The sequence below is a fragment of the Montipora capricornis genome, chromosome 6 (genome assembly GCF_036669925.1).
Source record: "Montipora capricornis isolate CH-2021 chromosome 6, ASM3666992v2, whole genome shotgun sequence".
In the NCBI taxonomy this organism is placed as follows: domain Eukaryota; kingdom Metazoa; phylum Cnidaria; class Anthozoa; order Scleractinia; family Acroporidae; genus Montipora; species Montipora capricornis.
In genome coordinates this window covers 45,615,358-45,627,857 of record NC_090888.1, presented here as the reverse complement: position 1 = coordinate 45,627,857, position 12,500 = coordinate 45,615,358, and the positions used below count along the sequence as shown (strand labels likewise).

General features: G+C 39.7%; 4 protein-coding genes across 4 annotated transcripts in view; all 4 read right to left on the bottom strand.

Moving 5' to 3' along the window:
- LOC138052247 (serine/threonine-protein kinase/endoribonuclease IRE2-like) overlaps nucleotides 1-12,500 on the bottom strand; it is a 413,063-nt gene that overhangs the window by 97,716 nt on the left and 302,847 nt on the right. The gene's annotated exons all lie outside the window — the stretch shown is intronic.
- Nucleotides 1-12,500, bottom strand: part of LOC138052255 (BTB/POZ domain-containing protein 6-like) — a 246,290-nt gene that overhangs the window by 186,628 nt on the left and 47,162 nt on the right. The window lies entirely within an intron of this gene.
- The window catches only part of LOC138053990 (polycystin-1-like protein 2), a 293,920-nt gene that overhangs the window by 258,318 nt on the left and 23,102 nt on the right, over nucleotides 1-12,500 (bottom strand). The window lies entirely within an intron of this gene.
- LOC138051056 (polycystin-1-like protein 2) overlaps nucleotides 1-12,500 on the bottom strand; it is a 23,164-nt gene that overhangs the window by 10,263 nt on the left and 401 nt on the right. Inside the window, exons 3-11 of the mRNA XM_068897225.1 lie at nucleotides 11,298-12,003; nucleotides 10,202-10,778; nucleotides 9,698-9,913; nucleotides 9,444-9,566; nucleotides 7,210-7,413; nucleotides 5,131-5,358; nucleotides 4,000-4,707; nucleotides 2,922-3,158; nucleotides 848-2,164 (exon numbers count right to left, since the gene is read on the bottom strand). Coding sequence (XP_068753326.1) covers nucleotides 848-2,164; nucleotides 2,922-3,158; nucleotides 4,000-4,707; nucleotides 5,131-5,358; nucleotides 7,210-7,413; nucleotides 9,444-9,566; nucleotides 9,698-9,913; nucleotides 10,202-10,778; nucleotides 11,298-12,003 — 4,316 coding nt within the window. The remainder of the gene's footprint in view (nucleotides 1-847; nucleotides 2,165-2,921; nucleotides 3,159-3,999; nucleotides 4,708-5,130; nucleotides 5,359-7,209; nucleotides 7,414-9,443; nucleotides 9,567-9,697; nucleotides 9,914-10,201; nucleotides 10,779-11,297; nucleotides 12,004-12,500) is intronic.

Here is a 12,500-nt window from a genome sequence, read left to right as displayed (position 1 = left end):
TCGGTAACAAGTGCTAGAAACTGCCTTTCAAGAGGCCATTCAGTATCCTTAAAACTAATGAAAGCGTTCTCAAAAACGTTAATTGAAATAAACTTTTTAATCTAAATCTACTTGGAAGACCGCCTGATTGAAGATCCTTTGAGCACTTTGTTTTACATTTGTGGGACGCGCGCATACTCAAATCCAAGGTCAGGAGAAGAATCTGGTTGCTTTTACCGTACTAAGCACTCACTACGCGACTAAGGGACTCCAAGTGAGATGATGCAGATATTGATTTGATTATAGTAAATAAGCATCTGGCGATGAAATAGCTGTGTTCGGTTTAGTGAAAAGACAAAATTTTGTGTGCTTTTGTTAAAATTTGCCTGTCTTCAGTTGAAATTAGCAGGTTTTTTGCCAATTCGAAAATCATGTGGCTCGTACCGCAAACGAAAAGCTACATTAAGAACGGTGCCTACTAATTCAAAAATATTTTTGCACGGTTTACTGAATATGTGGGAAAAGCAGATCTTAACAAGTGTTATTGACATCCAAAAAGAAAATTGGGGATAACCACGCATTTCTCGAAGATAATTAATCAGCAATATTTGTAAAGAGCTTTAAAATACAATGTATGGCGTTCTTTTCCAAAGTGAAGCTTAATTATCTCTGAAAAATGCGTGGTTACCCCCAATTTTATTTTTTGGATACCAAGAGCACTTGCTAAGATCTGCTTTCTCCGCATGGTCTTGAACCCTGTATTAATAAGCACCACCCATAGGAAATCCGAGTATCTCGAGATGCGCAGAACGTATGTGCAATAACAATAGTAGGCACCCTCCTTAAGTTGCACAAAATGGCGTTTTACCTTATCAAATTTCGTGAATGGAGTAATCAATGTAGTGGTCATCAAAAAGCGATGACTGTTCTTGTTACCATAGCAAACAATCGCCAGGAAAAACACAAATATCAGATGTATTATTATTTCTTTGGACATTCCGGCCAACTTTACTTCCTTTCTGGTTCTCTCCCGCATCAGTGCCAATCTTGATCGCTTAAACTTTTCTTTTGGGTGATCAATCAGAAAGTCCACATCATCCTCGCACGTGTCACCTTCCTCGCTCTCTGCTCCCGGAAGTTTATCCTTTTGTTTGGTCCTAAGAAATAGTAATGACACCGCAACGACAGCGAACATGACCTTGAGTGGTTGCACAACGAAAATATCTTGGCCATTGGATACCAAAATAGAAGAAAGCCATTGCTCAGCAACGTCTTTTCCCCACATTAAGCTATAAAACAAGGTAAACGTGGATGCCGTCAGCGTTGTGGCACAGCAAAGAAACCACGCAAAGTACACGCAGAAGTGGGGCAACGTGCATCCGGTGTCCTTGACTTGATCAATCAGTTTTTGAGTCTGGTGAGTGTCATTATACTTGTCTTTAATTCCGCTGCTTGGTCTACTCGACTGGAAAAGGAAAACGATAAGAACATTAACAGGTGCAACTATTATCCCGCTTTGTATTCCGATCACGATCTGTCTAAGTGTAAACTTGAAAGGTCCGACATGTATAGCAGCTGCGTCAGATTTGCCGCCAATATTGTAAAACAGTGCATTGGCAATCATGGCGCTAAATAGAAAAGACAGACAGCACGAGGCTCTTTGCACACGAGTGAATGTACTGCTAGATGCTTTACTAAACACTGACATCCATAGATGACTATCGGCAATTTTTCTTCCAAAACGCCAGCGAACCTGAGATGAAAACGTGGCTAGAGTCTTATTGCTTACAGTGACTTCTATCAAACCATCATCCTTTTCTACAGCGAGCCATCTATTAACTGAAAATATCCATTTTTCCTCCGTCTGCCTGTCTCTTATTGTTATATTTTCAACGAACCACGACGGACTTTCTCCTGTGTTGTCGTGTTCCAAAGTGACTTCTTTCAGAGATCCCAGGGATTCACCGGTGATTAACACAAGCCCGCTGATACTTCCTCGCGCAAATATGTCACAGGAATCATTTTTACTTCGAAGAGGGACTTGTTTTAGTTCCCCCATTTCTCCCTTTATGGTGATGGTTACATTAGCTGTTGTTCCGGAGTTTCTCCAGACTCCAGTGCCAATTACCATGTCGTAGTAATAGCTGCCTTCTTTAACGATGGTCACGTATTTTGGAAGACACACCTACAACAAAGGGAAAATGATACCAGCTAGTGTGTGGAGGAAATAAAAAAGAAAGAAAGAAGAATTAAACGTTTGCAAATAAAACCTTATATTGGACATGGATGTAATATTCTTACAGAAGGAAAGCAGTGGAATCAACCCCTTTCGCAGACATTCTGTCATCGAGTCACACCACAAGAATATTTGAGAAAATGTGAAAAAAAAAGATAAGTGTTTTTTTTCAAAGACTAACGAGGTAATTCAGGAGACCGTTGGGAGAGTGCAAATTGATTACTTGTTGGATTACTTGTTTCAAACACTCATGTAAAACGCGTTTCAGCTTTGTCACAAATCAATGATTCGAGAAAGGAAAGCTGTTTCTTTTCTAAAGTGTTAATATGTGATGATTGCAAATTTTGACTTCCAAGGCTATTTAAAATCCGCGTTTGTTGAAAAAGGGCTACAAATTAACAATGCTTTTCACAGTGTTTTCATGTTAAAAATGGCTCAGCCCAGAAAGCCTAATCAATACACTCTCCATTACTGTCAGTATCGCTCACAACTTTTTGGCCTCATGTAAATTTTGCATATTTCTTAAGAGTTCATGGTTGAAGAATTGGCCATCTGTGGATGTTCACCAATCGATGTTCAATTTTAACGTCATACTATTTACATCTTTCTGCTTTCATCAGTTATCTTAAAAAGAACAAGAATTCAAAAAAAAAAACGGGAAATAGCTATGACCAGATGATTTGTTTTATGTGCAAATATCACTGACCTTGCTGTCATCTTTTTTGTCTGCTCTTCTGGCAAAGACAACCACAACCAAGTAAATAAGAAACGCGCAGCAAATTGTCACTAACACTGATATATTACCGCTTTCAGCAAGATTACCAAATTCAGCGAAGACTTTGTCAAAGTCGATTGGGTTTGGTGCCTGAATGAAATTTCCTCCAAACGAGGTTAAGTGATTACAGCGACAAATGAGGTGGGTTGAATTTGACCTCACATCAACCTGTGAACAAATCATTCAGGAAAATGTATCTACACACTTGCAATCTGGCTCCATTTATTGAAGATTGTTACGTTATTTCAACCTAATCGCGTTGTACATGAAATGAAAACATTGCTATTTAGACCATATTCGTATTCTCAGTATTGGACTGGAACTAGCTTGCAACGGAGGCTAATGCGGGGAAATCTTTTCAAATGCAAATACTTTTTAATATATTCCCCCGCATTAGCCTCTATTGCAAGCTAGTTCCAGTCCAATACTGGGAATACGAATATGGTCTATTGCCACGTCGGTAAAATAGTTGCCTATCTGACTTTCGTTTCTTCGAGATGCTTTCTGCGCAAGTGATGGCAAGGATCGAAATGGATTGCTATTCAAAAACTTAGGGTTAATTGTTTTGAAATCATTGCGCCTTATTTTAAAGACGCGACCAAGAATCCACCATAGATGACTGCTGCAAAAATATCGTGGAGGTTTTTCTCCTGGATCTCATTGTTGTAGGCATGAATAGAGGTCATGCGCAGAAATGTCGGTTTTTGACACTCGCGTGACATGATCGTGTTTTCCTTTATCCCGCTCTCCTAGGAAAAGCCGATTAGTAACGATAAAAGACAAATACAGTGGGAGGTGCCAGATTCTATTGCGTACACAAGAAATGGCAGTTTTAGCAAAGTCAAATAGTTTATTTATGTGGAAATGAGTGTTGTCCTTTTATTAGCGTTTATATATGTAAATGGCACTCATCACATTCACAGTAGTGTAAGGCCTCGCTTCATTTCTGGTGCCTTTTAACTTATTCGTAACCTCTAATATAAATATTGTGTGGCAATCGTAGGTGTACCTTGCAACCATCTGATGTCCACTTATCCTTATCTTCAGACCAATACAGGCAACTTGACTGAGTTATAGTTATGGTATAATTCACATCCGTGGAATGGTCGTACTCGGGAACAATTGTTTTTGCGATTGCCTTGGGTGGTGGATCTTTGAAGCCAACACATGATCGTCTTTGACGACCGTGACCAAAACACGATCTTCGATTTCTGGTGTGTTGAGTAGAATTCTTTCTTCCGATGATCCCAACATAAAGTAACCCTGTCTTAGTTGGCACAACTGTAACAGAGTTTTTCTCAAAAGAGCATGTTTTGTTTCCTTCGACAGTGGCCTTACAAGTTTCTTTGAAGAAAATGGTGAAGTTGTGATCAAAGTCATCAATAGCAGGTCTTGATCCAAGTTTAACAAATAATTCAACAAAAACGTCACTTTCGTGAACACTCATTTCTATTGTCACGGGGATGTCCGACAGCTCCGTGTAATAAGAATGGAGTACCATTTGGTTGGGCTTCAGGAAGCGGTGTTCCAGTGCTTTACTATTGTTAGCATTGTTCTTTGGTTGACTGTAAATCGGAACCACTATGACAATATCTTCATGGAGATTCGACACATTGATCTTTGATTTACCACTTTTTAACTCGAGACTGACGACACTTGATTGTATCGCTTTGCTGCTCTTGTCCCAGTTGTAAGGATTAAAACTGACAGCCATCATCTGCAAAGGTAGCAGGACACCGGCACGTTTAACTTGACTGACCTTTCCGGTTCATAACTTACCAAAGTGCGATCTCTGCGCACAGTCCTCAGCCCATTTCCCCCTTACTGATTCCACTCTTTGGAAGAGACTCTGGAAACGATAGCCTGGCACTTGTCTGGACAATTTAAGCTAATTTCGCTTTTTATAGACACCTGAAAACATTCAGTTGGTAGATCACTGCACTGGCATCGCATAGCCATGGGTTTCGAACCCATTGAAGCCACCTGAATTTTGCGGGTGTCTATAAAGCACAATAATTTTGTGGGTGTCTATTAAGGACAGTTGCTTAAATTGTCCAGTTATAATTAATGAGCGAGGATCACTTCATTCTCTCCTTCGTTCAAATATCCTATTATTACAAAAAGACATTTAACTCATAACCTTTGTATTCACGCTACCGCCAGAAGCAACAGTTCCAAGATCTCTAGGCATTTTAAATTTTGAGGAACCCTCTTCCATACTGAGGCCTTTTATATCATCTGAGGAGACCTTCTTGAGAGCTACCACCAGGTCATCTGTCTTGAGCAGCATGCTTTCTGATGGTACCAGACGACCAAGAAGTGCATCACTCACATTGTTCAAGTTCTGTGTAGCCCTTTCGACATTTCCCTTCAATCACAGAGAAAAAAAGCATGTCTAATAATTATTATTAAATATTCGACCTCGGATATTCGTTTCTAGCTTTCTGATTGGTTCACTCAATATCGGTTATCATTAATTATTAAATTCTCAACCTCGGATAATGCAATTCTCGTGCTGTGATTGGTTCACTCAATCTCGGTTATCAGCTCATATACCTTAGTTTGACCTTATATGGTAAATGATTGCGCTTAGCGTTGCTAAACTAAAAATTTTTTCGCCAGAAAGCGAAATTTGTCTCGGTATAAAGCGAAAAAAAAAAACGTTTTTGTGGAAAGTTTGGATCAATTTCGAAGCTTAGAGATACGCGAAAAGGTAAGAAAAGAGCCTGCGTCTGTCTGACCACCAGTTATTACACACCATCGCATCTTAATCAACAATAGTCGATTTCTCTAGGATTTTCTCTCTTTTTTAGCTCGTATTTCGTACTTCTAATCTTTTGGAGTTTAAGGAATTTAATAAAACAATTATTCCATTCGCGCTTGTTGGATATGAGAGTGGTTATAGCCAACTCGGTGCTACGCGCCTCGTTGGTCATTTACCATCTCATATATATTCAACGCGCGCTCATGGAATAATTGTTAAATATACCGTAGGACCAGAAACCCATAAGGGTTGAAACGTGTAACGCGCGTTCACAGCTTCCGAATATTCAATGCGAACTGATTGGTTGAATGTTTCAGTGCTAAGTACCATATTTGGAAACCCCTCGCTCTTGTTGTTCCAAATATGGTACTTAGCAAATTGAATATTCAGAAGCTTGTTTCCCAGCACACAAGGGGCCGTTAAACGTTTCAACCCCTATGGGTTTCTGGTATGACCTAATATGATCATACGGTTGTCGGTTGTCTCGTCGTTTATCGGTTAGTCTAATTGTCCAAGCGTTCAGAATTTAATGAACATTTAATAAAACAATTATTTCATTTGCGCTTGTTGAGATGATATGACACTGGTTATAGCCAACAAGATGCTGCACACCTTGTTGGCTATTAGTGAGTTTAAGACGGCAACGAAAACGCCACAAGTTGTGCATATTTGATGAGCAAAAACAATAGCTTTGCACGTGCATTTTTCGTTTTTATACATTTCTTTCACGTTTTCGGCAAATCTGCGACGTGAAATGACTAATTCTCATGTTTTATGGAGAACGTGAACACAAGGCAGCAAATTTGCATTTTCCGTCATAGATCAGTCAACACCGCACCTCCGAATTCCGTTCCTGGAACGTTTCGCTAGTTTTTAGAAGATAGACAAACCGACATTATGACGAAAAAGATTAATAACCTGAAGTTGCAATTTTAAATGACGTTTTCGTTACCGCCGCGTCGTAGAACTTAAACTCCGGATATACGATCTCATATCCGACGCGCGATTATGTGTTAAGAATATGACCTGAGACCGCGTTGTATAACAGGGCAAAGTCGCCAAAGTTCTCTGGGTCAATTCCAACAACCTCATTAGAAAAAGTGTCAATTTGGGAGCCAGAGCCGTCCTACTGTGAGAAATACTGACATATCTAAATGTTTTAAAGATGCATCATTTCTTGCTTTGATCTTACCGGCCGACTGAATAAAGTGGACATTAATCAAATATACCAGTTATCTAATCGGATCTCAATTTCCAGTTACAGCATAATGATATCCCATTTCTTTTTAAATATATTACATATATTTCAAATGCTTTAGCTACTATACTCACAAAACAAAATACCGTTTAGATAGTAGTTGAGCTGTTTATTTTATGTAAAGTCTGCTTGCCGGTGTTCGAAATCTGCTATTTGTGAATTTGAGACCTGACTTTGGCTCGGGACAAATAGTTGACAAGTACCTTTGTAGATGAAACGTGCTCCGGAGTTGATTCAGCGTCTTGACTACGCGTGCCTGCTGAAGACTTAAAGACGTTCTTTAGGACTCCAGTGACACCAACAGCTGCCTCTTCTACTTCAGAAGTAAAGAGCTCTTCAGGGTCGTTGAGAGAATTTTCAAGTTCTTTTGTCGCAGTCTCTGTCACTTTTAACGCTAACTCCTACGATAAGTGTGTCGAAATAATAAGGCCCAATAGATTGCTTATGAGAGAATTTTGGAATTAGATCGAACTATATAGGACTGAGGACCCCTCCAGTGCATTCACTACTTGCACGACCCCATAATGCAATCCGGTTTTTTTTTTGGGAGGGAGGGGGGGGGGGGTTCTTTACATAAAAGAAATATAAGTTATTTACTCTTGGGACTGTATTATGCTTCAGTGAACAGGATATCCATTGTTTTTTATGTAAAGAACTCCCCAAAACGGATTGTATTAACGGATTGTGCAAGTAGTGAATGGTCAAAGGGATTTATTCTGTTGGATATCTATGGGGACACTGAGCAAATTCTTTGAGAACAATAACTTCGATTTGTAAAAAGCAGCGAAATAATGTTAAATTTCTGACGTTTTGGCGACCTCATGACGCCGTTATCAAGGAGTTGGAAATAAATATGCGAGTTCGTAAAAGATATAAAATAGTCCAAATTTGCATAAGTGAAGAAGAGCTAGACACAGACAAAGACAAATAATTTAGCACGGATTGAATCTTTGTCTAGCTCTTCTTCACTTATGCAAATTTGGTAGTACGTATTTTATATCTTTTATGAACTCGCATATTCATTTCCAACTCCTTGATAATGGCGTCATGAGGTCGCCGAATTTAACATTATATCGCTGGTTTTTACATGTCTATATTTCTCAAAATCATTATTAATAACAATAACTTCACCGGAAAAAAACCCCGTAAATTCCCGATCATATTCCGATTATTCTAACTCGTTCCGCAATTAAAATCTGTCGAATGGAACTCTCATAAAACACTTTGATAACAAAAGTGGACAATTGTCGTCGTGCTCTCACTTCCTCCACAAAAGTCTAAACTGGGTCCTTTCATGTCGCAGTTCTGAAAAGGCCTTTTTGAGAGTTTGCCGTTCTTGTTCACGTCGTCGTTGCTCGAAACAACGTGCTCAGCCATCGTAATGTCCAATTTAGGCCCTTCACGATTATGCTAGCATTTTCTACAGCATAATTTGGCTTTACGAAGCATTTTTTGGACACTTTTTCTCAAAAGATCTACCAGCGTAATTTAGCATTTTCCGCCTATTTTAGCTACATTTTTGTTGTCAAAAGCATAACTTTGCTTGTGTTTGGTGTTTTATCACTTCTTAAGACCTTTAGGAGACTCCAAGTTTCCAAGCTTTTCAACTGTATGCTGTTGTGACTTGGAAAAACGCGTAGCTAGTCAGCGGTTAGTTTGCATAGGTGCGCCTTACCCTTGCTAAAAATCAAATTAAGATGGCGTTTAGCCACGCCATCGTCAAGAAGTGATACAAGCCATGAAAGAAAAAGCGTCATCAACGCCTTGTTCCCTGAAAATTTCATGAAAATTACTTGGAGTAGCTTACTTCATTCTTAAAAAAATGAAGAAAAACAAACATTTTAAAAAGCGAACCAATCTCGAACGAGTGCTTAGTATCAGTGCTACAAAGCCACAAATGGTCAACTTTACGTGCCTTGATTTTGGCTTGGGTGACGTGCCGTAGAAGTGACTTGCAGGTCATAGAAGGAGGTCGCGAAGCAGAAAATGGGCCAGCTCTTATACACAAATAGCTCGAGAGCGATCTTTGGAATCCACTGCTGGTAAAACACATGTGATGCCTTATTCAGTTTGGTAGAGTATTTTTCTTCAAAATAAAACAAAGCATTTTTCAAACCAAACGAGCATAATTTGATTATTTTTTGGACTAAAACGAGCATTGCTAGGAGCATAAAATGCCAGTTTTACTTGCATAATCAGAAAGGGCCTAGTCAAATTCAACGCTATATATATTTTTTGGGCTTCTATGCAACTACTTAATTGTGTTGCTTGCGTAAGTGCAATGACGGTTTGCTTCAAAAGGTATAATGAGTAACTTCGCCAATGTGGCGAAACGAAAAGCCATTGGTTTCACGTATTGGAAAAAACACTAGAGCTTAAATCTGATTAGAAGACCGGTAGGGACAACAAAATTCAAAATGTAGCCACTTACCGCCACATGACCCCCGGCTGGGCCTCCTCCTCCAGCTGCATTAATCACCGCCATAATCGTGCGAGACATCTCTAGGCTCGCGGGTTGAATATTTGTAAACTTCTCGGTGATTGTGACTGATATCTATTCCAGAAATTGTAGTGAAATGTTGTTTTGAAATGTTAAATTAAACAAGGAAGAATCTAAACAATCGAACAATATCCGCTAATTTCTTACTCTATACTATCTATAGATTGAACTAAATGACGACATACCACCATTTTGACAAGTGTACTCAATTCATTGCCACATGAAGACTTTGCGTTGGCAGCTTTCAGGACAGACATTGCAAGCTGTGCGGCCTGGCTGACTTCACCTTTATTCAGAAATCCATCCATCTTGTTGCCTTCACCCACCACAAGGGATTGTAGCTGTTCGCCTACCGTTTCTGCCGGTGTAAGACATGGATCAAGTTTGGCAGACCCTTTGACCTACGCATGATGGAATTAAGAATGTGAAATAGAAAACATTGTGATGGCAATGATGATATCAGTGTTAATACGTTGATGATGACAATGTTGATATGTTGATGATGACAATGCTGATATGATGATGATGACAATGTTGATGATGGCAAGTACGACGACCACAGGGTGCTCGAAATGTACTGAGAAGATAGGATGTTTAGTGAAGTGGTCCTCTCCTCTCTACAGTAAGATTTTGTTCAGTCCAGTCACAAATTCAGTATCAAAAAATAAAACAGTTGTTACTGTGCTCACCTTGACATGCAATATCTTTACAACTGCCACACCAACAGCATTTTTGATATAAATATTGATTGCCAAGTTGTAATCATCTTCTTGCTGCCCAGTTGGTAGAACGGTTGCCGCAGACGTGGGGGAATTGCCATAAGATATTGGATCCTTTCCCGCTCGAAATTCATATGAAAGTGGAGTGTTTTTATCTTGCCATCCAAGACACTCAAATGTGAACTGTGTTTCAAGAGCTATGCCCTCGGTGGGTGTTGCACTGCAGTCACCCCCGTGTGGCTCCCCAGCGGTCTCAAATTCTAACACACTAAACCCTTCAGATCTCACTGGATATGTAACAATAAGTCGCAAACGAAACATGGAGTTAGGAGGCAGAGCATTTTGCTTGATGATCATGTTCTTAGCTGTTATTCCAGTCGAGGTCATGCTCGGCAAAATTGCAACATTTATCCACGTTTGTGATTTCTCTTCCAGTTTCGTGAGTTGCCATTCGTAAACTGAACCATTACAAGCCGAATTGGGGCATTCTGATGTTACCCGGAACTTGTTGGATGCAGACACTACGGCACCACAATCGACAAAGCATCTAAAAAGGTGAAAAAGCCCAGAAAAAATATTTCAACTAGACCTTTACAGTCCCCGTGAATGTTTCTTTTTTAACTGAACTATTCTTTGGTTGAAGTTTTTCAACCGCTCTAAATAAAGAGAAGGACTTTTAGACTTGAAGGACACTGCGGGAGACTCAAGACCGTGATAGCATCACGGCTTACTTGATGGCAGTCTAAATTTTCAGGATCGGGAAAAGAATTAGGAAAAACCGAACTTTCGTGGGGATTTCACTGAAAGACAGTGGACATAATTGTAGATAATTTGTGCTTGCATAAATCATTTGCAGATGTTGGCAGTGTTTTTGCCGGACTGCGACTGCGCGGTCGACATATTTTAATTAATGATCATGAGAGATGACTACTTTTACAATGGTTGAGGTAAGAGAGTCCCTGCTTTCAGGGTAGTTAACGACGAAAACAATGTACAACAGCCAAAGAAGGTAAGAGAAAATTGTGCGGACTTAATAATGAAGAAAATGTCTTAAAACAGTTGTTACCTTAATGTCACTTGAGGGATATCTCCTACGGCTATCTCAAAGGACATTTCAGCGAAGGAGAGTCTCTCATCTTTAGTCACAGTTAAACGAAGAACATAGGTGTTTCCAACTGTTAGTCTAGAAGTGTCAATATTAATCATTGTGACGTTGATGTAAGGATTAGCAAAGGCACCAAAGCAGTCATAGCTCATGGAACTATTATCTGCGAAATCAGCACAAGACCAAGTGAACTTGACCCCAGTATGTGTTCCAGGACCAATGTCAGCGTCATAACTCAGCGATCCATCTACCGCCACAGTTTCGGCTGATCCCCATCGCACACTGCTTCCCCCGTCAATAATGGCCCGTAAAGGACCTGCAACGCTTTTGATGAAACCGTAATCAAAGGCCTTAAGAATCACAGAAGAAGATGAATCACCAATTTTGATGGAAGCTGTGAATTTTACTTGATAAACACCAGCAGGAACAGATCTCTTACTTATGATCCATTCAGCGGTTCCTTCACTTGCTAAAGCTCCTTCAGCTGATTCTGCGGTTGCTAATTCTGCTTCACTCACCAGACGCCATTCCAACACACTCTCTAGCACAGTAACACCAACTGGCAAACCTTCGATAAGAGCTACCTGGGTGCTCTTAATCGACCTTTTTACCGGAGTGGCTTGGTATTTGTCTTTTGAAATATTCCTTATGGATACTGAGAAGTCTCCTGTGAAAATAGAGGTAGGTTGATCAAGGCAAAAAGCAAAAATACATTTGCCTCTTCCTAGAGGTGTAGCCTCTCATTGTGGATTTTACTATAAAGAGCAAGAGCGCATTGTTGACGAAGAGGAGGCGTGCAGGGTTGCTAGAAATGGTTCTCATGCAAGACTGCCTCGTATGGGCATTTGTTATCTGACGTTTTGTTTTCCATTCTTACCTTGGCTTATTTCAGTCAATGGAGGAGAGAGGTACACTATCCCATAATATTTATTTTAGAAAAACGTCAGTAGGCTGTACCAGCCAGCAAATAAAAGAGTGGAATCCACGCAAAATTCTGCTAAATGCTTGTGGAAAAGACGGAATATTTTTGAAAAGGTCTGATTTCTTGAGCGTAAAACATTTCTTGAAACTATTTTTACGGAAAGCCGTGGATATTAGCCCACTTTAACACTTCATGCATCCACATATTATTTTTCTCTTTTTTGACAATATACTCGAGTTAAA